The 26,521-nt window shown below is 46.2% G+C and overlaps 1 protein-coding gene across 2 annotated transcripts in view; it reads right to left on the bottom strand.

The window, feature by feature from the left end:
• TNR (tenascin R) overlaps positions 1 to 26,272 on the bottom strand; it is a 95,832-nt gene extending 69,560 nt beyond the window's left edge. Inside the window, exons 1-6 of one of the 2 annotated variants that reach the window (XM_068986017.1) lie at positions 25,774 to 26,272; positions 22,812 to 23,288; positions 16,214 to 16,477; positions 12,601 to 12,716; positions 10,194 to 10,344; positions 4,363 to 4,632 (exon numbers count right to left, since the gene is read on the bottom strand). In XM_068986017.1, coding sequence (XP_068842118.1) covers positions 4,363 to 4,632; positions 10,194 to 10,344; positions 12,601 to 12,716; positions 16,214 to 16,477; positions 22,812 to 23,288; positions 25,774 to 26,272 — 1,777 coding nt within the window. Of the gene's footprint in view, positions 1 to 4,362; positions 4,633 to 10,193; positions 10,345 to 12,600; positions 12,717 to 16,213; positions 16,478 to 22,811; positions 23,289 to 25,773 lie in introns of those variants that run through there. The other variant, XM_068986018.1, reaches the window with a different exon arrangement.
• Between the last annotated feature and the right edge of the window lie 249 nt (positions 26,273 to 26,521).

A 26,521-nucleotide genomic window follows, 5' to 3' on the forward strand; every position in this document is an offset into this window, starting at 1 on the left:
AGGGCCCTCTGGCAAGTGGGAGCTGGGCTGGCCTCTGCAACACGCCAGCAAGCCAGGGGCAAGGCAAAATCAGATGCCCAGTGGAGGCCCTGGGGAGGGGCTGGGACTGTGGACTCTCAACTTGAAACATAAATTAGATCAAGCACTTCGGCTGAAAATTTTCCATTGTTTCCTACTGCAAGTTCCTAATGGTAGCACACCATTAGTTGGTGATGGACAGGGAAGCCTGGCATGCTGCAGTCCTTGGGGTCGCAAAGAGCTGGACACGACTGAGTGACTGAACTGAACTTCAAGGTGGCCCACAGGGCTCGGCATGGTCAGGCCCTGCCTGCTTCTCAGGTGGCACCTCGGAGCATTCTTCCCTTATTCACTGTGCTCCAGCTGAACTGCCTTTTTCCTACTCCTGACTCATTCAAGCGTATTCTCACCTCTGGGCTCTGCACTGACTGCTTCTTTTGCCGAGAATGCTCTTCCCAGACCCTCACATGGCTGAGGTCACTTTGCTGTTGGTGTTTAGTCACTAAGTTGTGTCTGACTCTTTGGCAACCCCATGGACTGGCTCCTCTGTCTATGGGATTTCCCAGGCAAGAATACTGGAGTGGGTTGCCATTTCCTTCTCCAGGGGATTGAACCTGAGTCTGTCAGGCAGATTCTTTACCACCAAGCCACCTGGGAAGGCCATATGAGGTCACTTAGGTCTTGACTCAAACCTCAGCCCCTCAGAGAGACTTTTCTGACTACTCCCTCTGTGTCATTAATTTCATTTTTTAGCATGGTCCTCATAATTGAGATGGTCCCATATGTTCATATGTTCCTTTTTTTCCCTTGTCCAGTTCCCCTCACTGGAATATAACTCACATGCACTGGGATCTTGTCTGTCTTGTTTATTCTGCAGCCTTCCTGCCTAGGACAGTTCTTGGCACCTCTAGGTGTTCTTTAAACACATGTGAAACAAATACTGTCCATTCTCTGTCTTGTCTGTTCCTTCAAAACCATCGAGAAAGTCTTGTTAGATATTCTGGCTGGGGACTGTGAGGATGCTCAGGGTGAGGGCGTGCAGGAAGAGCTTTGACTGAGGGCAGCTGGTCCTGGCTGGCTGACAAGCACCATCAGGGTTGAATTTGTGGAGGCATTTCCTGGGGAATCCCAGAGCATACTCCCTGCCCAGCAGGTGGGAGCTCCAACTGTTGTGGGGCCTTTGAATGAGTTTCCAGGACTGCTGCAACCAAGGGCCACAGTCTGGTTGGGCTTACACAATAGAAACATATTGTCTCACACACTGGAAATCTGAGATCAAGGTGTTGGCTCCCTTCTGAGGGCTGTGAGGGAGAATCTGAGGGCTGTGAGGAAGAATCCACCAGAAGAGGAGCTTCCCTGGTGGTCCAGAGTTTAAGACTTCCCCTTCCAATACAGGGGGGATGGGGTTCGATCCCTGATCTGGAAGCTAAGTACATTTCTTGTAGCCAAAACACCAAAACATAAAACAGAAGCAATATTGTAAAGTGCTTTCTTACTGAGTCGTGTCTGACTCTTAGTGACCCCACGGACTGTAGCCTGCCAGCCTCCTCTGTCCATGGGATTTCCCAGGCAAGAGCACTGGAGTGGGTTGCCATTTCCTTCTCCAGGGGATCTTCCTGACTCAGGGATCAAACCTGTGTCTCTTGTGTTGCAGGCAGATCCTTTATCTGCTGAGCCATCTGGGAATTTAATAAAAATTTTAAAATGGTTCACATAAAAAAAAAATCACCAGGAGAGTCCTAGGAATTCCCCTATGAGGGTAATTGCAACCAGAGCTACGTATGGAGAGTGGGGAAGTTCATGAGACTGGCCTCCAGGTCTCCCTGGACCCCTTCTCTCTAACCATTGGCTTTGGTGGGCTTCCATCAATGCCTTCCTTTTTCCGAGCGGCAATAAGACCCAGGCAGATATCCTGCTCACCACTCGGGAAGCAAATCTCTGTTTTAATTGCCTGTGCAATTAGTGCGCTCCTAGTGTCGAAGCCATCACCTGGAAAAGCACTTTGGCTAATTTGAATTTAAGCGGAGTTCTAAAATGACTGAGGGCCCTGCTGTGAGGGTCCAGGCACCGTCTCATCATTCAGCATAGCACCTGTCAACTCTGGGCCCTGAGAGCTGGTGAGCAAATCTGTCCACAGCTCCCCGCCCCCATGGCCCCCTCACCCGCCACCCCCTCGAGCAGGGCAGGGCAGGTTGCAGGTACAGGCTGCTGCTGCGTGCAGAAAGCAGGCACCTAACAGCTGCCCATGCACCAAGCAACCAGAAACAGAATCACGCCAAGAACGGAAACGCATGGTGGGGAGTGGGGGCCTCTAGGAGGCAGGATGTAATTGTCTTGATTGAAATTTTCCTGGGCCACCAGCCAGTCCTGCTTCTATCTCGTCAACCTAAACATCAAGAATTCCCTTTTCGTGCTTCCGCCTGAAAGCTCTCGTCTCCTTTTCAGCCTCTTCAAACTGCTTATCTGAGCACAGCCACAAAGAAACCACTTTTCACACAAAAACTATCTTGAAATTGAAAAAGAATGCAGGACTTGTGGCTCTCAGGAGGTCCCACCACCTGAGCAGGCCTTGCTGTGGGGGTGCTAAGGTTGGGGGTGGGCAGGACTGACCTTGAATTCACCAGGAAGGGACCTTGTGTGAGGCTCCGAGCAGCTTTGGCTGAGTGAGGGAAAAGAAGGCAAGAGAAATGGGCAGAATGTAGTTCTTTTGTTCTAAAAATACACAGTCACTGGGGAACCCAACATGTGTTCAGTAGAAAATCAGACCAGGGACCCCTGGCTGGGGTGGAGTCTAGCACAGGGGCAGGAGAGAAAGCATGAGAGGGTCTCTTTCAGAATCAACTGTCTTCTCCGTTTCCTCAGTGTTCACACTTGGTCTCTTCAATAGGGAAATCTTCTCCCTAACCCAATGTTTCCTTTGAGGTGGAGGGAAAGCTGTTACAAGATTCCCAGCCTTTTTCTTCCATGGGGAAGATGGACTCGCCTCAGTGGTGAGTTTTGTAGTGAGACTGGGCACAACCCTTCTGTTTCCCCTCTCAAGGGAGCCCTCTGCCCGTGGGGATCAGCCTCTGCTTGTTCCTCTGTGCTATAAGCCCTAACCTCAGTAGCCCCCAACTTCTACCACACGGGGGTCTTGCCCAGACTCACAGGGGCCATCAGTTGGCAAGCCCATTCGACCGTAACACTAAGCTGCCTGTTTTAATCTATGGGATATTTTGGCCTCCATCTGTCTTACTCTTGGCTGTATTTATCAGCTGATTTTAAACACAAGCAGAGGGTAATGGAGCCTCCCTGGAGCCCCTTGGCTGACTTGCCCCATCCTGTAACAGGCTCTTAGGCCACCACTTAATGTGGGATGCTTGAATTAGTGATTCTCCTACTTCATTCTGATGGAAGATGCTGGTTCTTAGATCTTACAGATGCCTGCAGTTCCCTTTGATCGCTGTGCCACCTTGGAAGCTGGCAGAGACATTCCTTGACCCGTGACCTCCAGAGGGCAGATAGGCCGAGACACAGAGTCTGGATTAGATAGAGACTCACGCTTGGATCTCAGCCCCCGCTGATCCGGGAAGAGCACTGGCGAGCCTGCATCTGCATGTGCCTGACCTACTTGTCTACTAGCTGGCCGGCCGGGTGAGCTCCAAGAGAGCCAGGGAGCAAGCAGGTCATGAGGTCTGGCCTTTCCTAAGGCTCTTTAAAAGTCCTGACAGCCTTGGGAAGTGGGTGGCGGGTCATCCCAGCTGGGCAGCAGGCACTGACATGGGCTTCATTCAGCCTGCCCTCTGTGGGAGCCAGGTCTACGTTAGCCCTCTTGCAAGTGCTCACAAGGATGAGTAAAGCATTCTCAGGCAGAAGGCCTGCTTTGACACGGATGGACTTTGCACAACTCCAAGGTGCGCCGTGGTGCTGGATCTATGGAATCATTACCACTGTTTCCAGCAAATAGCAATGAAGTGTCGCCAGGAAGGGTCACTGAACTCTCACAAAATTTCCCTTTGGGTTAGCAATGGGGATGTGTCAGTGACTTCAGGACAAACGTTTCATTTTATAAAGGAGAGATGTGAGACCCGAGGGGAAGAGTTATGTCACAGACCTGGCTGGCAGCAGAAGCAAGACAGGAACCCAGCTCTCCCATCCACAGGTGGCTGGTGCTCCTCCGGCCTGTGATGCAACCTCACCGGGACGCCTGGAAACCTCTCGCTTCCCTCTGGCAGTGCACGTGATATTTGTGGATGCAGGCACACACATCATCTCTCTCCCTGGATGCCCCGCTCCTGCCCCGACGATACCCGCTGGCGCAGCGCCCTCTCCCCTCCCAAGGCCCGCCCCAACTCGCAGCCTCACCTGTTGTGAACTGGGTGGCGGTGGCCTCGCTCTCGTTGGTTCCGCGCACTGCACTGACCCACACCTCATATCGGGAGCCTGGCCGCAGGGCCTGCACCGAGTACTGGCTCAGGGGAGGCTGCAGCCGGAAGGTGGTCTTCCCACCTTCCCCGCCTACCAGGCCGTACTTCAAGAGAATGAAATCGACTTTGGCTCGAGGTGGGGTCCACTCCACGAAGGCCACGGTGTCGGAGACATCTCGAACTAGGATATGCGTGGGCCCATCAATGACTAAATGAGGAAGAGCCGATAGAAAAAAAAAAAGGTTTGAGAAGTGACCCTTTGGCTTTAGTAAGCTCTTTCCTTTCCTTTCCTCCTTACATTAGCCTGGTCTGTTAGAGAGAGGATGGGTATTGTTATCCCATTTTACAGATGGGGATAATGAGACAATGAGATGGAATCTCTTTCCTGGGGACACATGGTTTTGCAATGGGTGAAAGGACACTGGATCTCAGGTCCCCTGAGGCTGTGATTTTTTTCAGGGCTGGCACTTCCAAGTTTGGGTGGAGGAAGGGCACTTAATGGCTTGAGAGGGCCAGCCCCGCTCTGTCAGGAGTTTATGAGACAAAGGACAGAGAACTGTGCTTCTTGGTGTGTGCCCAGCTGTCCAGCCTTCACCTTCTTTGAGCCCCAAGGAAAGATCTATGAATTAGCAGTCCTGTCTAAACATCTGAGACTTCAAACTTGGTTGCCAGTGAGGGCATCATGAATATCCAAAAGATGTCCCTGCTCAGCCATACCAGCAGCTCAGTCAACCAGTTGCTAAGATGCTCAAAAAACCAACAGACATTTATATTTGTGTATATGAAATATGCCTTCTGGGGAAACTTGCTCTTCTGTTTAAAAAAAAAAAAAGATATCAATCTTGGAACAACCTCTTGTGGGCTATTTTTTCCCCACTGGTTCTTGCATATTCCTGAGCCAGAGGGCACTGCGTCACACCCAGTCCTTCCGGGCTTCCAGATATACAGCACGTGTCCCTCACGAGTCCTGGCCCCGGCACCAAGCAGCCAGGGGAAACCACTGTGCGATGGCCTTATCTCGAAAAAACTGGTTGATTTCCTAGGGGGCCCACCATCCATGGTTCTGATATCCACTTAGGGTCCTGTTCATATTGAATTAAATGATGGTGGAGGTGGGGCAAGGTGAGAGAATGTAGAAGGGAACTAGAAAGGCCTTAGTGAGTAGGGTAGAAAATGGTGTTCTCAATTCCTCATGGCATGTCGACATGGCTAACATGCCCTCTTTTAATTACTCATTATCTTCTAGAAAGAGCTGACTCTGCTTCCATGTTTTTTATTTATTACAAATGACACCCTTCTAGCTGGGGCTGATTAATGTTAATATTAATATTCTTCAAGGATTAGGAACTGGAACCACAGGCTCTGGCTCTCTGAATAGTTGGTGAGCCGGGACTAGTGTGGCCATTCTCTACCATCCTCACACATAAATAGAAAACATCTGATCTGGATGGAGCAGGGAGGGAGAGAGAGGGAAAGAGAGAGAGAGAAAAAGGGGAAAGAGAGGGAGGGAGAGACAGAGAGGAAGGGGGAGGGAAGAAGGCAAAGGGGAAAATGTGATTTATAGTAAATACATATATGGTCTTCCCTTCTTGGCACAGAGCTCCTAAAATCCTTGCTATTTTCTAAGTGATCAAAGTGGTAAAGTTGTCTCTTGTTGAATGGACTTGTGGACACAGCGGGGGTGAAAGGGTGGGGCAAATTGAGAGGGTAGCATTGACATATATACACTACCATGTGTAAAACAGACAGCCACTGGGAAGCAGCTGGATAGCACAGGGAGCCCAGGCTGGTGCTCTGTGATGACCTAGAGGAGCTAGGAGGGAGGTGCAAGAGGGACGGGATATATATATAGTTATGACTGATTCCCATTTTTGTATGGCAGAAACCAGCACTACATTATAAAGCAATTATCCTCCAGTTAAAAAAAAGAAAGAAAGAAACATGATCAAGCTTTCCCTATTAAAAAAGAAAGAAAACACCAATTTCCTTTTCCTCTCTGTAAAAAAGTTGTCTGTCTCTTGTTATGTTAATGAATCAAGGTTGGAAGCTTGTTGTCAAGGGACCCAACTAGGTGATTAGAGGGTTGGAACTTTCAGTCTCACTCCTGACATCTGGTCAGTCCATCACTCGTGCTCAAGTAATGAAGCTTCCATAAAACCCCAAAAGGATTGGGTTCAGAGAGCTCCCAGTTTAGGGAACCAGAATGCTTCCATGTGCCGCTATGACAGGACCCCAGTTCCATGGGGGCAGAAGCTCCTTTGTTCAGGACCTCTCCTGTGTATCTCTTCATATGGCTGTTGATTTGTGTCCTTAAATATCCTTTGTGATAAACCAGTAATTTGGTGAGAACATGGGTTTCCCGAGTTCAGTGAGCTGCTCTAGCAAATTGATGAAACCCAGAGAGAGGGTTGATAGAACCTCTAATCTGTAGGCGGTCAGTCAGAAGGACAGGTGACAACACCTGGGTTTGTGATTGGCATCTGAAGTGGAGGATGGTCTTAAAGGAATGAGCCTTCAACCTGTGGAGTCTGATGCTCTCAGATGGTAGATGGTGTCAGAACTGAGTTGAATGGTAGGATACATAGCTGGTAAACAAAGAATTGCTTGGTGTGGGAGATCCCTCCCTCAAACACACACACACTGGAACTGGGTGCAGAATTTTAGGTGCAAAAGAAGAGAGAGAAGCAGAAATGAGTGACCACGTGGCACTTCTAGAAAGATACGGAGAATAACTTGATTCTTGACTTTCCATTTCCTGGTCCAAGTCTTCTGTGAGACTCAGATGCATTTCAGGCCCTGGGGTTCCATGAGATACTCTGTGTCCTTCCAGTAAATTCTCTTTTTTCTTCAGCTACTTTATGACCATTTTTCTTCTATATTACCAGTGTGTCTTGACTAAGATTGTTTTATTTTTTAAACAATCCACACCGGATCACAATCTCGATTATCTCCAGGATGGAGTGTCCTCCTCAGGACTGTCTCAGACTGACTTTGAGCCTCTCAGTCTTTCTGAGTTGGACCTTTCCCTGGGCACCCCACCCTTTTTGAGGGTCTAGCCTAGTCCTGCTCTCTATTAAACAGCTTGGGATTTGGGGTCTGGCACCAGCCAAAATAAAAATCACCAGATCATTTGGTTTTGGTGCCACCTGGTTTGGAGTTAAAATGTTCTGTTTTTCATATTTGGAGTAATGATGAGATCTAACAGAACCCATCCAGATGTTTTCTTTCTTGCATGCTGTATTTCATGGTTTTAGATAACTTGGGCTTTTTAATTTAATTTAATTTAATAATGAGATGGGGGAGATGTTCTCCGAGCAGCTGAATAAGCATAATACCTGAAACATAGTAGACACTCAGTACATGGGTGCTGAGTAAATGAAATAAAGAGATGATTCTCAATAGTCATAAGAAAGAAAAGGAAGCATTTCAATGAACTGGAGCTTCTTGGAAAAAAAAAAAAAAGTCACAAAAACTCTAATGACCATGTCAGGCTTTTTCCATCAGCCCTTTAAATCTCCCAATCCTAGTCATAATGATTGCTCATATTAGAGTGTCATTGTGAAGCACCAAGGCCTCTGGCTGCAGGAGGTCTTGTAATTTGAATTCCCAAAATGGCCCGACTGGAAGAAGCCAGTTTGTGTGCCAGACGAGGACTCAGAGCTTTGCAGGAGAGGGTTGGTGTGGATCAGACCTGAGCAGAAGGAAATAATTAAACAATGGTTTCTTAAAAACAGCAGACGGGGCTGGGAGCCAACCATCTTTTCTGCAGCCACCCTTGGATTCGGCCCTTCAGTTGGCCACTGGGTAGCCGTGTCCCATTCCGGTCAAGGAGGTATCAGCTTGCTTTCAATTTAGGCCCTAATTTTTAAACAAACACATATTCTCCTCAAAAGGTAAACTGGAATAAATATTTTTCTTTCCATTTCTTTGTGATTCTGTACACAATCCCAAAATATGAACTAGGACATATTTTCCTAATTGAAAAAAAAAAAATTGGCCTGGCTTTACCACAGATGACAAGATCAGGAGCTTTTCATTTTAATATTAAGAAAATTCCAAATTAAAAAAAAAGGCTGCCAATTTTGTCAAAATGTGGTGTAAGTAGAAGCCTAAAGCAGTCTGTCTTTTCTAAGTGTCAGTATTTTGGAAGAAAAGCATCCTACATCTGTAATGTGCTTCTCTGTGCTCTTATGTACCATCTTCTAGCTTTTTGTTTTCTGCTAATACTGTCTTGGTATCAAATCTCAGAAATGATTTAGGGACCCTGAAACGTTCCAAATCAGAAGAAGAGAATGAACAGTTACCTAACCAACTCGTCAGGGTCCAGCGTAACCTTGGGAAGCAAGACTGGGGGAAAACTCTGGCCACTGGAGAGAGTCCTACAGAGCACGTTTAGCTTTATGGCTCTAGTTTCTTCTAAAAGACATTTGGATTAGTACAGTGGTTTTAAAGCCTTTTGGGGAGGAAGGGGGTCATATTCTTTTTTTTAAAAGAAGAAAATCTTAAATGATTGTACAAAATATAAAAGAGATGAAAGTGGAACTAACTGCCTTGGTGGGAAGGTGGGAGGGACAGGGAGTGGGAGTAATAAGAGGCCGGGATCTCTACTTCCTCCTTGCCTTGAGGAGCTGTCACGGAACCCTGGGGCTCTAATGAAGCATAATCTGGTGCCACAATAGTTTTAAACCAATGTTTTCTTGACTGAGCACAAACCTCAGCACCTGAGGCTGTTTAGTTTGGATCCAGTTAACAAAGTATGAGTCACTAATCCATAAACATGGGCTCATTATATAGTGTTGTGGTTCCCTTTTCTGGCCAACCTGGCCTTCACCGTGGACTCATGACTGGTTTTCTTAGGTGTCAGTTTCTGTTTATAAAAAAATAAAGCTCTCCCAATATTCGCCTAACGCAGTCTCTGTTACAGGGAGTGTTGCTTAACCTTTGAGTCTCAGCTCCTCTATCAATAGAATGAGAACCAAAAGTGATACCAGAAGCTATTTATAACTTTTGAGAAATCCTTGGTTGAGGGCACACACACGCATTATATTTGTTAATTTACAGCTTTGAGGTTGAACATCCTTTGTTAGCTAAGGAGACAATAAAGTAAAATGTGGTACAGTTAATGACTCAAACATAGAAATATAATGATCTTGCATGAGAGGAGCTATGGAGATGAAATAATTATCTACTTAAGTTGTCACCTTGAACAGTGACCCAACCCACACTTACTGGTTTGGAATGATGTGTTTGCTCCTACTCTGTCACTTCGAAAGGTGTTCTCTGAGTATATGTACACACACTGTCATCAACTCAGTGCTAATCACTTTGTGTGCTTTATCTGATTTAATCCTCATGTCATTTCTTTGAAGAAAGTATTATCATTCCTCATTGTCAAATGGAGGTTTGGGAAGGGTCTTAGGACTTTCTGCATGCCTCACAATAAGCAAGAGTGTATTAGCTCTTGCTGGTTCCAAAGCTCAAGATAATAGGGGCTGACAAATGAAGTATCTTAATGAGTAAGATCAGAATACAGACACACTGGAGATCTGAACAAAGAATTTCTCATAGAATACTCTCCTGGGTTTCTGGGTTTGCAAGAATAAGGAAGATGTTCACCTAAGCATCTGGTGGAGTAAGCTCCATCTCCAGGCACCAAAATTAATCTCAGCTGTGGGAGAAGTCCTAGCATCCCTTTGTCTCTCTTGATTGAGTCTGCAGTTCTTGAGTGAACCTTGGGTTGTCAGAGGGAGAAAGGTTGGAGGCACTCACCAGTGGAGACGCTGGCCGAGGTAGGGGGGCTCCGGGCTTGCTCCTTCAAAGCCACCACATTGACAATGTATTCCTCCCCAGGCTTTAGTCCTGTCTGGTTGAAGGATGTGACATCACTGGGGAGCTGGGCAATCACCCCTCCTTCATTGTTCTGGTGGGTGGAAGGAAGGGAGAAGCAGAGAAACCAGAAGAGGAAATCAATAGGAGGGGAAAGGATGGGACCCTGATGGTGAGTTAAAGATGAGGAATACTTCTCTGCCCTCCAGGCTGACAGCTGAGTGTCTGGGGCCAGGAATGGCTCCCAGCAGGCTCAAGAAGAATGCCACCACTCTATGAGGATTTGGCAAAGGGAGAACCAATTTTCAAGAACATTTCTTTGGCTTTGCTGGCTTCTGCTGAGTTTGCCAATAAAAATTAGTCATGAGATGATGTAGATATTTTTGCCAAAAATGAAATGTTTGATGCTTACCATCTATCAGATTTCTTTTTGGCATTTATCGTGGTGAGCATGCCTTTGGCTATTTAGAAGAGTCTAGTTGTGTGTGTGTGTGTGTAAACATCTTTATGTACACAACAACATATTTCATGCGAAGACGTTCCCAGTTTTTTAATGAGCTGGAGCTATTATTTTGCTGTGTCTGGAGTTTCTCATAGTGTTACCCTGGCTTCAAATCTGTCATTGTCTTGTTTCCCTTTTACCCAGATGAGTTAGGAACCAGTGACCCAACCAAGGAGTACGAAGAAGAGGAAAAGGGTAGAACAAAGAATAACACAAAGGAGAGAAGAAAGAGGAAGTGAAAAAGGTCAACATGACGTTGGGTCCAGGGCTTAGCGTCTCTCTGCCCACCTGTCTGTCTGTTGGCCTATTCTTATACATTTCCTCTTTGTGTCTCTGGAAGTGGAGGTGACAAGAGGGCTAATTTTTGTGGCACAGTCCTTTTCTTATAGTCTTTGGTCTCTGTTCATGTCACCTGGAGTGCCCTATATGTATTTTATATCCATACTCTTATAAATCAGTGTGACAAGTGCCTCCCACTAGCCTCAACCTACAGATCATACAGTTATTGTATGTGGCTGTCTATTGACCTAGGTATGCCCTGGCTAGCCCCACTCTCATTTGGAATTTACATATTGGATGTAAAACAGGCAATCCTGGCATTGTTTTGTCTTGCTTGAGCAGCAGAATGGCATGATTCTTTCTGCTCTGTCATGAATCCAGTCGCCCACCATACCTCTTTGACCATTTTAATGCAGATAAAATGTATAAGAAACTACATATATAGAATATCTGCTTAGATGTAGTTAGCTTGGCATGTCATGACTATATCCCCACAAGAGAAGGAGGTATCCTGTCCAGTTCAGGGGACAGAGCCCTGGAATAAGACGTGGAGACCAGGTTCTTGTTTTAAGCCTGCCACCAACCAGCTGTCTGATATCATTTAAGTTCACTGAGTCTTATTCTCTATAAACTAAACAAACTAGATATAAAATGAAGGGTCATTCTCTGTGAATCTGAAAGTCTTTCGTAGTTTCAACAATTCATGCCTCTAAGAATTTTGAAGTAAAAGGAATGGTAAAATCATATTAGCCAAAAATGTGTCATCTGCCATTAAGTCTGATGAATGATTTGAAAAAATGCTCTTTGATATTGAAAGATGAAGACAAAGGAAAGGAATGCGATTAAACATTTTATGTATATGTATGTATGTGTGTATATATATATATATATATGCCCTCATGAGTGATATAGTTAGGGAAAACATCAGTGGCATTAATAACTCCTAGAACATTAGAACTAGTCAGGCACCTCTGGCAACTTAGAAAAGTTAATTTTCAGATTAATAAAATAAAATACTACTTCGATGAATGGAAAGAAACCTTAAGATCCTTTTCAGCTCAACATGTTTAACGAAAATTTTTCTCAATGAATAGGCTATGCATGGTGTTTTTGTGCTACGTCTCTGAGTTTCAGAGCCTGAAACCACGTAGGCTGACTTTTGGGGCCTCTGCCTGCACAGAATGAAGCTGTGGGTTAAGACTGATTGGCTTTAGCTTTCCTTGTGTCCTAAAGAGAAGCCCCAACTTTTTGAAAGTCTAGGTTTTCAGACCACTGAAGTCGCAGCTTGCTAAAAACCTAAAGCTTTTTGAGCAGAGCGCTGGGTCGTGGCTGCTCCCTCTTTCTCCTGTCATCCAAGGCCTGGGTACCAGGCTTGGGGCCATTCCAGTTAATCAGTCATTACCATGCCTTTGTGAAAGAAATGCTCTGGAGCCCTCCAAGTGCCCCTTTGTGTCCTTAATGGCATGGAGAGAGAGACAGAGATTGTGTGTGTGTGTGTGTGGAGGGGGTGGCTTTTTTGCTGCCCCAATCCTAAGTCGAGGGTGTGGCCATCTGACAGGTGGGGGTTACCTTTGGAATGAAGCTGATCTCCCACCCATCGAAGGAGAATGAGAAGGGTTCCCACTGCACCTCCACGGTGGTCTCTGTGATCGTCTTGAATCGGAGCCCTTGAGGCGTGGAGAGATCTGGAACACAGCAATGTGGGTGACGGTGTCATGGTGAGCCCTGGCAGGGGCAGAGAGCATTACCTGGGCTCCCTCCACGCCATGGATGCCGTGGCGTGTGATGGGCTATCCCAGCCTCATTACAGATGCGCTGGGTTCCAGGCAAGGGGTGGGCCCAGGCCACTGTGGTGCTGGCGCTCAGTGTGAGCGAGCAGAGGAATGAACCCAGCGAGCACCTAATAAATACTTTTTATGCTTTCTATTCCATAATAGGTTGATGTTAAAATCCAAAAGTCACACTTCCCTTTCCTTGCTAAGGTGTTGAGTCTTGGCATTTAACATAATGCCTTTTTCAGAGAAACCAAACGCCGTCTTTGGAGGCTTTAAGGGTTTCCGAGAGGCGGTGTGAAGGTTAATGTCACTGTTCCTTCTCACACCCAGGAGAAGAGGGCACAGAGAGAATTAGCGAAAGGCGTGGAGCAAGCCAACTTCAGAACAGAGACTGGAACGCTTTTCTCCATCACATGATGTGCACTAAGAATATCTTGTTTAGCTCAAATCACCACCTCTAGGATGGCCTGAAATTTCCATTTTGTATAGCAAAATGTGTAGCCAAGCCAAGCAAAGGTGTAAATAAGGGACAGTAACAGATACTGGAGTTTCTGCTTTCGCTCCACGAGTTGCTGCTTTTCTTTCTCCAGCGGTCACTTGGTTCTCTCTTCCCTCTCTCCCTCACTCACCTTCACCTCAATCTTGTCTTTAGTTCCTCTCCTAATTCCCTGGCTTTCCACTCCCCACACCCTCTCACCCCTCCCGCCCCGAAACGCACACATGCACGCACAGGTGGAAGTAGGCTGGTCCTAATGGAGCTCCAATTACCAGCCCTGAAATACGACAGCGCGGCTTTTCTCACTTCTCCAGGGAGCCTGATCCCATTTTAGCTGCGCCTCTCCTGGGACCTTCCCGTTGGAAGACGGACAGATTCTCATCCTTCCTGTTTGGAAGCTTCCTCAGGCTTCTTGGTGAGAGGCAGGGCGGCTCCTGCACCCACTTGAAGGTGTGTCGGGTGAGTTTACATGATCCTGTCCTTGTCACCTGGGAGCTTGCCCGAGGGGATGCCCTGAATTGGCAGAATAAACGCCACGGGAGGTGGAAACCTCACCACAGTGCGTGGTGCACGTGGATCAGAGCAGAGAGGCCTGGGAGTCGGGCCAGGCTCTCCCTGTGGTGACTCATCCCAGAGCAAGGTGGGGAAAGCAGCAGATGGTGACCTGCCTCTACGCGATCACTGCAGATATTTTAAACTGGTTCTCAGGCACCAGAGGAATTGAAGAAAAAAAAAAAAAGGTCAGATATAAACAGAGGTAATTATAGGCATATTAAAAAAAAAAAGTCAGCATTCAGAGGGGGGAGTCCAATATTCTAACAGGATCTTTGTCACCTGAGAAGCAAGGGGACAAAATGACTTCTTAAATCCTTTCGCCTCTGCCTGCCTATGCTTGCAGCACAGCTCAAGACCCTGGCCTCCACGAAGCCTTCCAAGCGAACTCCTCCTACTTTGTGAGTGTGCTCAGTCGCTTCAGTCGTGTCTGACTCTTTTCGACCCTGTGGACTATAGCCCTCCAGGAGTCTCGCCCATGGGATTTCCCAGGCAAGAATACTGGAGTGGGTTGCCATGAGCTCCTCCAGGGGATCTTCCTGACCCAGGGATCCAGCCCCCATCTCTTATGTCTCCTGCATTGACAGGCGGGTTCTTAACCATCAGCACCACCTTCCTACTTCAATCTCTTATTCTGAACTTTCTTGGCATTTGTTACCCAAATACCATCTTGTCAGTTGAGACCTACACCAAATGGGCTTGGATCGCTCATCCCATATTTGGTGATAAGTCTCATTTACCAACCCAGGGGCTGATATTTCACGGTCACATCTTGTTCTGGTTTCCTGCCACTACTAAAACCTCTGTGTGATGTAATTAAAAAAAAGTAAGTTTTTAGTATTTGTCCTGACACAACAGCTCCTAAAACCCTAGGAATCTCCAGAGGGAAAATAGTATCTTTTGTATGATCATGAGATAACTGGTAGCCTGGGCCTCCTAGATAGCTGGTTTGAAGAAAAACCCAGGAGTGATTTAAGGAGAGGGTTGGAACTCCTGCCCCCCACCTGCAGTGAGGGGAAAGGGGCTGACTTGAGTTAATCACCAATGGCTAGGGGTTTTACCAATCATGCCTGCATAATGAAACCTCCATAAAGGCCCTAAGCAATGGGGTTCCAAGAGCTTCTGGGTTGGTGAGCACATGGAGTTACTGAGAGTTACTGTGCAGAGAGAACATGGAAACCCTACACACCATACTTTGCCCTATGTGTATCTTCCATTTGGCTGTTCTTGACTTGCCTCCTTTCTAAGAAATTGGTTATAGAGAGCAAAGTGCTTTCTTGAGCTCTGTGAGTTCTAAGGAATTACCAAAATTAAGGAGGGGTTGTGGGAACCCCTTAAATGTAGAGCTGGCTATTCAGAAGACCTGTGACAACCTGCAACTCGTGGCTGAAAACCGATGAGGAAGCAGCCCTGAGAGATTTTTAGCTTGTCGGATCTGATGCTAACTCCAGGTGGATAGATATTGAGTTGAATTGAATTGTACAATGCCCAGGTGGCATTTGAGAGCTGGAGAAGTGGGGTTGGAAAGACAATTGAAGAATTCCGAGGTATATAAAGAAAACGAAATAACAGCCCCTTCCCATCTCTTTCTTATTCTGCTCTTTGATGTAATTAATGTTAATAGTTGGTATGCAATCTTTTAAAACGTTTCTGTTCTTAAATAAGCATGCAAAATATAGACACATACCTATAGCAGTTTCTCTGTTATAAATAAAAGAGAATCTTCCATTTCTCATAAAAAAGGGTTTAGCATGCTCGCTGTCTCTCTTTGCCCATTGACTCTTCCTAAGTGATGCTTTGGAGATTCAATGTTTATAATCGAAATGGACCATCAGGGTATTTTACTAAACAAAAGATTACAAAGACATAATGCCACTTCTCTCTGAGGAGAAGAGGGTGTTTTCAGTTGTGGTTTTAAATAAGCTTTTTTTCCCACTGTGCTATACACTTGCCATCTGTGATATACCATTTAGCACTTGCTTATTATATGTCCTATTTCATATCTGCTGGTTTTGAATCTCTAACTAGATTCCAAGTCTGTGTAAGTCTCATACTTACTTGACTTCTAATCAGACTCAAGCTTATAACAAGTCCAAACTCAACTATTACAGTACTTTTTGTCCTTTTGGCTCTATAATAGATAGAGGCTGTCTGGGATGTGGAAACTCTGCTCTTTTGGAAGTGTCTTTTTAATGATGTGCCCTTTCCTAAGTGGGTCACGTCGGAAGCCCTTCCCTTTGAGAGCAATGATAACTGCAGGCATCCCTGAAGAATTAAGAAAAGACACTACCATCATGAATGCCCATGATCTTATGTAGGAGAAAAGAAAAATGAAGCAGGAGGGGGAAATGGTACGTACGGGTGGCCACCTTGGCAGTGATGGGAAGGCTGAGGATGTTGCTAATGACAGCGTAGACGCTGATGTTGTAGGTGAGACCTGGCTCCAGCTCTGAGATGGTGACGCCACTCCAATCTCCAGGCACCCGCTGCTGGAGCTGGAGGCCCCCCAGGGCCGTCGGCTGGTAAGAGATCACATATTCCGTCACTGCCATCGGCCCGTCCCATTCCAGCTCAATGGACCTGTCGCTGATACCAGCCACTCGCAAGTCCTCTGGAGGGGCAACTACCAGGAGGCAATACACAGATAGCATGAGCTCAGAGGTCTGCCTTCCCCATGCTGGACTCAACTTCCTGCCTCACCTCTCACCCCACATGCCCTATCTGTGTGCTTAGCCCACTGACATGGAGTGATCGGGAAGTCCCTTGGCAGGCAGGTTCTTGTCTTTTCTGTGCTCAGTACTCTCATCTCTATAGGGCCCTGAGTTAGCAGTGGGCTGGAGCCTGCTCCTACTGGCTTGGAAAAGTTAGTTGTCAAATTTTGCAAGACGTTTTTTAATAGTCATTGTGAAAGATGAAATTGTCTAAACTTAGAATTAGATAATTATCTTAAGAACAAAAGTAATAAATACTCCAGACTCATCACTGGCAAATGACTTCACTACATTTTACTATTATCTGTGCCCTTAAGGCAATTTACCTGTGTTGTAACTCTTTGGTAGAAATAGTGCATGTGTGCTCAGTTGCTAAGTTGTGTCCGACTCTTTGCGATCCCATAGACTGTAGCCAACCAGGCTCCTCTGCCCATGGGACTTCCAGGCAACAATACTGGAACAGGTTGCCGTTTCCTCCTCCAGGAGATCTTCCTAACCCAGGGATCGAACCCATGTCTCCTGCATTACAGGCGGGTTCTTTACCACTGAGCCACTGGGGAAGAAATATTTGGCCAAAAAGTTCGTTTGGGTTTTCCATACACTAGGTGGACAACCCAAATGAATTTTTTGGCCAACCCAGTACTATTTGATTGTGTTATAGTGCACAGCTGTTTCCAACTCAGTGTTTAGTGACTTCACGCTGGTAGTTTGAAACTGGCTATGGAGGGAGTATTTATACCATGGGAGCTGGCGAATGCTACAAAGTGGGGCTTGTTACTTTTTCCCTCAGAGAGCTAGTTGTTAGGTATTTAACAGCATACATTGGCTAATATTTTTGGTTATCAGATAACCAAACAATAAATGATTATATCAGATTACTCTGGAAATGTAACTTGTGTTACACAAATTTTTATTAACCTTGATATAGGGGATGATGACAAAGGAGCATTCCTGTTCTACTTCTCAAAGACTATTCAGTAGCCTTTCATGTATAGTTCCCTTGGGAAGTGAAGATTCAGTGGTAGTGGGGGTATTAAATAATTGAAACTTTAAGACCAATTAGGAAGTTAATACCAGTGTGCCTGTAATTGGACCTGTCTGTAGATGAAATCAAAGATCAGGCCAGTATTTAAATAGTCATAATTAACTTATAAATTTATGTGTAGTGGAGGCTTCGTTTAGCTTAAGTGTTGTCATTGGGGTTGAATTTTCTAAGAATTCTCACTCTTTCCCCTTTACACAAGCAAAGGACTGAGGACTGCTAGTTACGGGGCCATGTGAGTGGGAAGTGCCTGCTCTCTCTATGGTGCTCAACCTCAAATCCTCATCAGAGGCAGAAATAGACTTATATGATGGGCATTAGGAACATATATTTGCAGTATTAGGCATTTGCTTCAGGAACTATTCATGATTTGAAACAGTCTAGAGAGCAGAACTTCTTGTGATTTAAGAAGTCATATATTGACCAAAACAAACAAAATTAATGTTATTTTAAACAATTTATATAGCGAGATGTATGTAAATGAAATTTAAATAAAGTTTCAAGTAACTTGTAAGCTTATCATTTCTAACTCTGACATAATTAGAGCTTTGAATTCCACTAAGATCTTTGGGTTAGCCTGTATAATGCATACCGAATGACTCTTGGACCAAAGAAGGAACAGTTGTTATATAGAATCAACAGTATTTTGTATGGTTATATTAATTATTTATTATGCACCAAGCACTAGGCTAAACATTCTGACATGGATTTTCTCATCTCATCCTCTCACCAACACTATGGGATCAGTATTATTTTTACCCCTGTTTTACAGAGAAGAAAACTGGGTCACCCAATCAACGAATACAGAAGCTAGGATTTGAACCCAGGTGCAGTGATTTTAGAAACGCTAAGCCAGGGTGCAATACAACTTACATTTGCATAGCATCTCGGTCTATGAAACACCATCTAACTAGAATTTTTTTTTAAATTATTTAATAGCAGCTCTATGAGGTAGATTGGGAAGATACAATTATTTCAAGTTTACAAATGGAGAAACAGACCCGGGCAAAAGGATTTGCCAAAAGTAAGGGAGTTGGGTCGTAGCTGAACTGATCATCAAGCGGAGGTCTTCTACCCTCAGTCTACACTCTTCTACCCTGGATGTTCTTCCCCCTACAATTTGTAAGATGGGTTATGGATTGTGCCAGATGCTTTCTTTCATTTGTACAGAGCCTCAAAAATAAACTACATCAGCAAATAATTCAGACTGTCTTTTAGGATGGAAATTCCAGACTGCTGCTTATCCTAGTGGTCAGAAACCTCTTTTAAGAAGGAGTCTCTAGTGCCTGCCTTTCGTGATTCAACACATTAATTCCAAGTTTCCATTGTAGGACTCCTCTTGTCATGATGACAGAAATGGCCATTCCAAATTTCGTCACCAATAAATCTTAGGCATTCAGAACAAGTCGGTGATTTCATTTTTTGTTCCTTTCTCCAGAAAATAAAGCTAATCATGACAATAGAGAATGATCCAAGCAGCACATTTGATGATTTTAAAGTTAAAAAGACTGCAGAAGGATTTTCTCATCTTGACAACTTAGCTTGGCAGATTTTTAATCTTGAGACCTGAGCCTGGGTGGTGGGAAAAACAACCTTCACGTCTGATGAGAAAGAAGCAGTAATGTCCATGGTGGAAGAAGCATTCTTGAGAGCAGTGGCTCAGCAGAAGAGACCATCACCGCTCACCCTATAATTTAGCAGACGCTGTATACAATGGGTGTCAATAATTCTTATAAAAATTAAATGATATTGAACTAGAAAGCAAACTATAAAAGAGCTGTATGCCTTGATTCAAGGAATTTAGTGGGGCTGATGCAAAGTATTCTTTTATTTAATTCTTTTTGGCTGCCTTGGGTCTTCTTTGCTGCATGAAGTCTTTCTCTAGTTGCTCTGGACGGGGACTACTCTCTGTTGCAGTGTGCAGGCTTCTCATTGCGGTGGCTTCCCTTGTTGCAGAGCTTGGGCTCTAGGCACTTCAGTAGTTGTGGCACACTGGCTTCGTTGCCCCATGGCATATGAAATCTTCCCAGAGCAGGGATCACACCTCTATCCCCTGCATTGGCAGGCAGATTCTTAACCACTGGACCACCAGGGAAACCACACAAAGTATTCTTACTCTTGCTTTCTTTGGGGCTCCAACTTGGAAACTTGTGGATGAGCAGGCAGTTAAAAAGAATTAACTGTAGCTTTAGGAACTGGAGTTGCTTATCTGCAAAGATACCATGCTGTTTACTTTTTAGATCTGGCATCAATTTTGCATATATGCAGTGAGAGCAGTTGGAATTAGTTCCATGAAGTGTCTTGCTCAGAGGAGCGAGTGAGGTTGGGTGCCAAAGTTCGGACTGGCAGCAGTACTGGCCAAAGTCCAAGGAATGGCTTTCTGGATTGTTTCAAGCCCCAACTCTGGAGCTTCTTCACAGGGACTTGTGACCAGTTCGCTAGCCACCTCCCACACTAACCTCCTTCACTGGGGGCACATGTGGAGAAATGGTTGGATGAGCACCCCTATCCAGTCTCCAACACTTAATATTTTTTTTATCACCTGACAGAGCTCAGCTTTCATATCAAAAGACTATTTCTTTATGCATGTGGCTTTTACCATTTTTATTTTCCAATTCCACTCTACTTAGCATCCTAGGGAGGATTAAAGAGTGCTAGAAGTTGGTAGGAGACCAGGGTTCTTATTCTTGTTCTGCCATTAATTAGCTGTCTGGCTCAGGAAAATCTTCCTGTCTCCCAGGGCTGCTGCTTTTTCAGTTTGTGAAGTGAGAAGCCCCGAGTAGCTTCTTTCTAAGGCCTGGTTTAAGTGTTCATATTCTTTTTTTGGTTGTTGTTCTATTATCTTTACCTGGCCAGAGAATAGAGGCGGAAAGGTTGAGATCTGGTCTCATGGCCCACTGTGAGAAAGATCAAGGCTGGAAGTCAAATAGAGTGGTCTTGTCAATTCTATTCAATTGCATTCAAGCTCTAGCAGCCTAAGGGACCTCAGAATGAAGTCCACACAGTGGGCCTCCATTCTCCATACCCTTGCCAGCGAGAAAGGAAAGTCAGGGAGTGTGTTGTGGCTCTCCCCAGTTTCACCTTTCCCACTCTCCTCTCTCCTCTCCTTCCTGCTGTTGGTGAGACAAATAATAATGCTGGAGTGTGTGCATCTGGCCAGAAATGTCAAACAGCCGCTAAACAGCCCCTCTCCTCCAGCCTTCTCACCAAAAGCAGGCGAAGTAGCACTTTAGATAATGACCTAGATACTTCTCTGGAAGAGACCCATGGCATTTGGTTTAAAAGACAAGCATTGAAAGCAGCACCTCCAGCAATGAGTGGTGGCTCCATGGTTGCTATAGAAACAGAGGGAAATTATGCAACTGTCCCTCCTCACGTGCTTTGGGAACCTATAAAGTAATTTATCTGGTTGTCCAAAAGCCTCCCTCAATCAAACAGCACAGAGGTAACGTGTTGGAGGTAACATGTGGCTCATGGATTGAGTTCTGCCTAGTTGTAGTTATGCTAGCAGCTGCTGAGTCTTCCTCACATGACCAGAAGGGTCATCTCCAGCTCAGTTTGTACTCTGGATCAGATTAAGGTTCTATTTGCAAATGAACCCATCCCTGTGGAACAGGAGGGTCAGGAAGAACATGACAGGTATGTACAACCCAACAGAGATCAATTTTATTAAGAAGAATGTGAACTATACAGTAGCCACACATAGAGAAGGGCCCAAAAGAACCTTTAGCATCCTCTGATGGGGCCTCATAGAGCCTTGTCCTGTGAGTGAGAACTGGGATCATGCTTCAACTTCCCCTTTCCAGCAATTACTTAGTGACCTTGGGTCTGTAAATGATGCAGCTTAATTTCTGCTTAAATTTTCCTTCTGAACGATTGGTATAATGACATATTTTCAGAAAGATATTCAGTAAACAAAAGTAGGAGGCTACGTGAAACCATTGACTATGGAAAAAATGGAGAAACATTTTTTTCCTAAGCAGTGAATTGTTTTTTTTTTCCCTTTACCTTGTTGCATTCATGTTTCAAAAGAAATTTAAATTGCAGATGCAGAAGACTTGTCTGACTGCTCTGGGACTTAGGTGGGAATCACTCCTGATGCTCAAGAATAAAAGACCTGGCCTCCCAGAATCTCCCCCTTAAACTGAGGTCAGAAATCTAATCAGAAAAATTCCTAGAACCAACTCATCAGAAGATTTAATAATGTTTGTTTCTTGTTATTTTTTATTTTAAATCTTCTCAGTGAGCCCTCTGAGCTGACTGTTACAGATTGTACTATGAATGAGAAGGCTGAAGATCAATCACTTAATCTGTATTGTTTAAAATACAAATTTATCAGCGACAGTCACTGATTTAGAAGACGACGAGCAGTCACTGAGATAATGAAAATAATCTGATTTTAGGCAAAAGAAAATGATCTCCAATGAAATATTGGTATGTTCTCACTGATGGACTTGGGGCCTCCTTTCGGGACATCACCCTTGTGTTGGTTTTCATGATGCAGACACGTGAGGGGTTGATTCCAGTTTGTTATATGTCCTCTGGAACAAACTGAATCATAGCATTTTAGTTAGACTGTGAGTTCTTGCTTAATGGAGGTCTTTAGTAATTTATTCCTGTTTACATATAATTCCTTGCCTATGCATACTTTCATCCATGTGGATTCTAGATCATTTCATAAATTAATAACACTTTGCCATATGGAAGCTCCCAAAATAACCAGAGTGCCCAGTGAGTCTGATTATCACAGACTATGCCCCATCTCATGCACTAGCATTGTGAAAGGAGTGTCCTCAGAATATGGCAACGGGAAAGGGGAATATTTCAGAGTGGGTGGAGCTCTGGGAAGTCTGCTGAGTTAGAGAGGGGTCCCGTGGCTAAGAGGTCCTTTGACTCTGCTTTCTTCCATCTCAAGGACAGTGAAATGCTGTCTCCATTATTACCACTGACTTTGTTCCAGCCTCGGGGTAAGATTCAACTTTCATCCCAAGCTTGGACCTTTTCTGGTTTCCACTCTTCTCCCCTTAAACCCGTGTTGTCAATTGCGATCAACTTAAGACATCACCTCTCTTGGAAAGCAGAGGAGCACGACCCATTTGGCAATTCTGTGGCCTAAATTCATTTTCCCTCCTATCTCTCTTCCCGCCTCCAGCTAGCTGGCTGGACCGCCCTTGCCAACGGCCCCACAGAGCCCCCCTGCCTACCTGCTGAGCAGTCAGGGCCCTGGTAGCCCTCTTCACAGAGGCACAGCCCCTCCTGGCAGTGTCCTCGGCCGCTGCAGGCATTTGGACACCGCCGCTGGCTGCAGTCCTCACCGATGTAGCCCTCCTGACACAGGCAGGTACCGTTGGCACAGGTCCCCTTCCCTGAACAGTCCCCGGGGCACCTCAGCTCGCTGCAGTCCTCGCCTGTGTAGGCCTCTTCGCAGACGCACTCCCCATTCACACACAGCCCCCGGGAGCTGCAGTCTGTCGGGCACCGGAGCTCCGAGCAGTCGTCCCCGCTGTACTCGCTGTCACAGATGCACTGGCCGTCCACACACACGCCCCGACTGGAGCAGCCCAGGGGGCAGTAGGGCTCCGAGCAGTTCTTGCCAAACCAGCCTTGATCGCAGATGCAGCCACAGGACTCCAGGCTAAAGTTGCCATGGCCACTGCAGTGAGGGATATAGTCCAGTTGTCCTGGAATGGCCAAGGAGAAGGTCAAAGGGCAGCTGTGGAACCTCCTGGCAGTGGGGTATGGGGAGGGGGGCAGGCCAAGACCTCGGCTCGCTCACTGACCAGATTTGTGTTGCTGAGAGAGAAGCTCAAGCTAGCTTGGCACGTCAACAGCTCCATGAATCTTTTTACCTAATGTGGGTTGTGTGTGTCTGGCATAGGGTTGAGGGTAAGGACGAGTGAGATTGGGTCTCTTGTCCTTTAGGAGCTCACCTGCAGTGTGTCTTGGCTTGGATTCCCTAGTGACTAATTGGGAGGTGCTCCCAGGAAAAAACTGGTTGGGGAGAAGGGGAGACCAGGGAGGGAGGAGCCCAAGCCACGAATATTATCAGGCAAAGTCCCAGGGAGGGTGACTTGGGTTCAGTTCTGCAGAGTCTTCTGGCCACAGAGCAAGCCACACCTCACCTGGGATGAAGGGCTGTCCCTGGAGGGTGTCAATGCTCAGGCTCATCTGTTCTCTACCCTGGGCAGGTCAAAGAGGTTCTCAGAGCCTGGGGGCAGTCCCTGACCAACACGCCCAGGTGCTGGTGCTGGGGCCTGAAGGGGACCGAGGGGATGGAGGCTGAGAATCAGGCCTGTGAGGCAGGTCAAGATCACATGTGCTGCAGATGCATCCTATTCCTCTCCTTCCTGCCATCTAACTAACTGCTCATCCTTCACAGCTCAGCTCCAGGGTCACTTCAAAGGTTTCCCAGAACTTGTCTCATTTGGTGACTGTTTGCTGTGATCTTTTTAGCATTCTATGCGTATCTCCTGCCCTAGGCTTTATCATGCAATAACTAGAGTGGTTAATTTACCTGTCCAGCACGAATCAAACAAACTTATTAAATGAACACCATAGCAGTACTTGCTTGGCATCCTTCTCAGCACTTGGCCTTGGGGATAGGAAGTCAAGTAAGTTATGTCCTTGTTTAATTTTGCCACTGCATGCACCCCCTCCCCCCATGGCCCGAAAGGATACTATACTGACATTGATTAACATAGATCTTCCTTATAGATCTTTTCACATCTTCCCAGGGAACCTGGTGGGAAGCTGATTAAAAAAAAAAGTCCACTTACAGAAGCTACCAGCTTCCCAGGCATTGAAGACCCATGTCCATGGACACCTGTGTCTTTCCTATATTCCCCAACTCCACTGAAAAGGTGAACTCACTGAGGAAGGAGAGTTTGAACACCTGGACTTTGTCCTCTCAGTTTCAGATTGTTTATAGTTTTGGTTATAAGGAGGAAGAGATGAGAAAACCCAAGATATATTTCTCTTCTCAAAGACTACACCCAGTCTTGGTGTCTCAGAATGAATGTGTTGGACATCTCTCTGGACATGTGGGCCATTTCTTCCTATTAAAATGCCATTCCTGACACCTCTTTCATCCTTGGGCAAGGCTTGAGATATTAGACCCTAGAGAGGTAGGAGCCTGAACCCAAGATAGTAAGACCCAGTCCTTTTCTCATTACAGACTGAATCGAATGGGTAGAAGGTACTGTTTTGGGTAAGAGATGCTGGGCACAAAAGGGGGCACACTTTCTGCTCACTGGGGATCTGCTGATAATAGCTACTGAATATGAAGTGCCTACTAGAGGCCGGGCTTTCATCTGAGTGGAGGTTTTTATATTTAATAACTCCTTGTTGTTCTAGTCTGTTGAGGGGGAAAGGAATGCATGGGTTAAGCAACTTGTTCAAGTCACAGGCTTGCAAATAGCAGAGACAGGACATGAAGTTAGGAAGTCTGGCCCTGAAGATGAGCTGACTTCTCCCAGAGAAGTCAAAAGAGTCATTCATAAGTGTTAGTAGTTAGGATGTGGGTGAGGCTACATATCCAAGTTTTGGATACTCAGCCTTTGATTGGGAAGAGGCTTGTAAGAAGCTCTGTGGGTGGGTGTGTGCACACATGCATGCACAGCCACGTGTTTTGGTGGAGGGGGCAGAGGCTGAAACTTCCAGCTTGCCAGAGAAGATGGGGCCAGGTCCTCTGAGGTTTTAATGACTGTAATTTTCTCAGACGGGAGAAAGGCTGAGACGGAGTGAACAGAACGCCTGTATTCTCTAGTCCCTCCGGTTAATATGGATAGATATCAATTCAACAGCCTGTGAAAACCAAAGCTGAATGAAGACAGACATCAAATTCCCTGCTCACCACAGCAGTTGCTGTGCTGAACCGATGTACCATTCCCTGACTCATCACCCCCAAATTAGGTTAATGTATTTCAGACGGGCTAAGCACTGTAGAGAGTTCCTATGCCGAATCCCCTGGGAAAGGACCACACTTAGATCTTAGAGGTGTATTAACAGAGAGCTGCAGACCAGGGCACTTTTTTTGTTTTTTTCCTCCTCTGTGTGAAGAGGTGCCGGATTTCTCAGGCACTGGTGTAATCACCCAGATTCCCGCTCCACGTCTGCTCAGCACCCTCCCTCCCCTGCGGAGACTGGCTGTAAGCTCCAGAACTCTACCTGTGGCTGCACTCTCTGGGCAGCAGTTGCTGGTGCATTGGTCCCGCAGCACTGACACCTCCCTCTCCAGCATCTCAATTCGGCTCAGCAGCTCCTGTAGCACCTGGGCCGAGCTGGCACACGGGCAGGCCTTCTTGGGGAGGTTGATTCTGTGCGTGAAGGTGACCTGGCTCTCATGGTCCGAGGTCTGGCCCGTGTACTCCGTCAGCACCTCGTCTTCGGTGCTCACTTCATGCTCGGCCGAGGCCTCCAGCCCTGAGGAGCAGAGGCTGTCCAGGGGCACATGGATGTTGTACACGTGGTTGAAGACCACCGGCTGCTCCTTGCTGGATGCGTTGTAGCTGGCACTGCCTCCTTCCTCCTCCACTGCTGGTCTCTGGACTCTTTCCATGGTGACCTCCAGCTGACACTCCGAGGGCTTGAGCAAGGAGCCCAGAAGGATCAGGTTGACGCCAATGAGCACGTTCTTCAAGACCACTGTCTCCCCGTCTGCCCCCATCCTCTCAGTAGAGCTCTGGGTTCAAGACTAGCCTGCAGCAGAAAGCATGGAATATGCAAGAGAAACCAGGGGATGAACGAGATGGCCTCTGAGACCTGCACCTGGGCACAGTGCTGTACACAGTCCTACAAAACTAAAGGATAGCAGTGAAGCTTTTTAAGGGGATGTTTGGGAAGTGAGTACCAGGGTCCTGAAACCCAGGGCTTTTTGTCCTCTAGAGAAGTCCCTGAGAATGGACACTGCTTCTGC

Source organism: Capricornis sumatraensis, chromosome 14 (assembly GCF_032405125.1).
Source record: "Capricornis sumatraensis isolate serow.1 chromosome 14, serow.2, whole genome shotgun sequence".
Taxonomy (NCBI): Eukaryota; Metazoa; Chordata; class Mammalia; order Artiodactyla; family Bovidae; genus Capricornis; species Capricornis sumatraensis.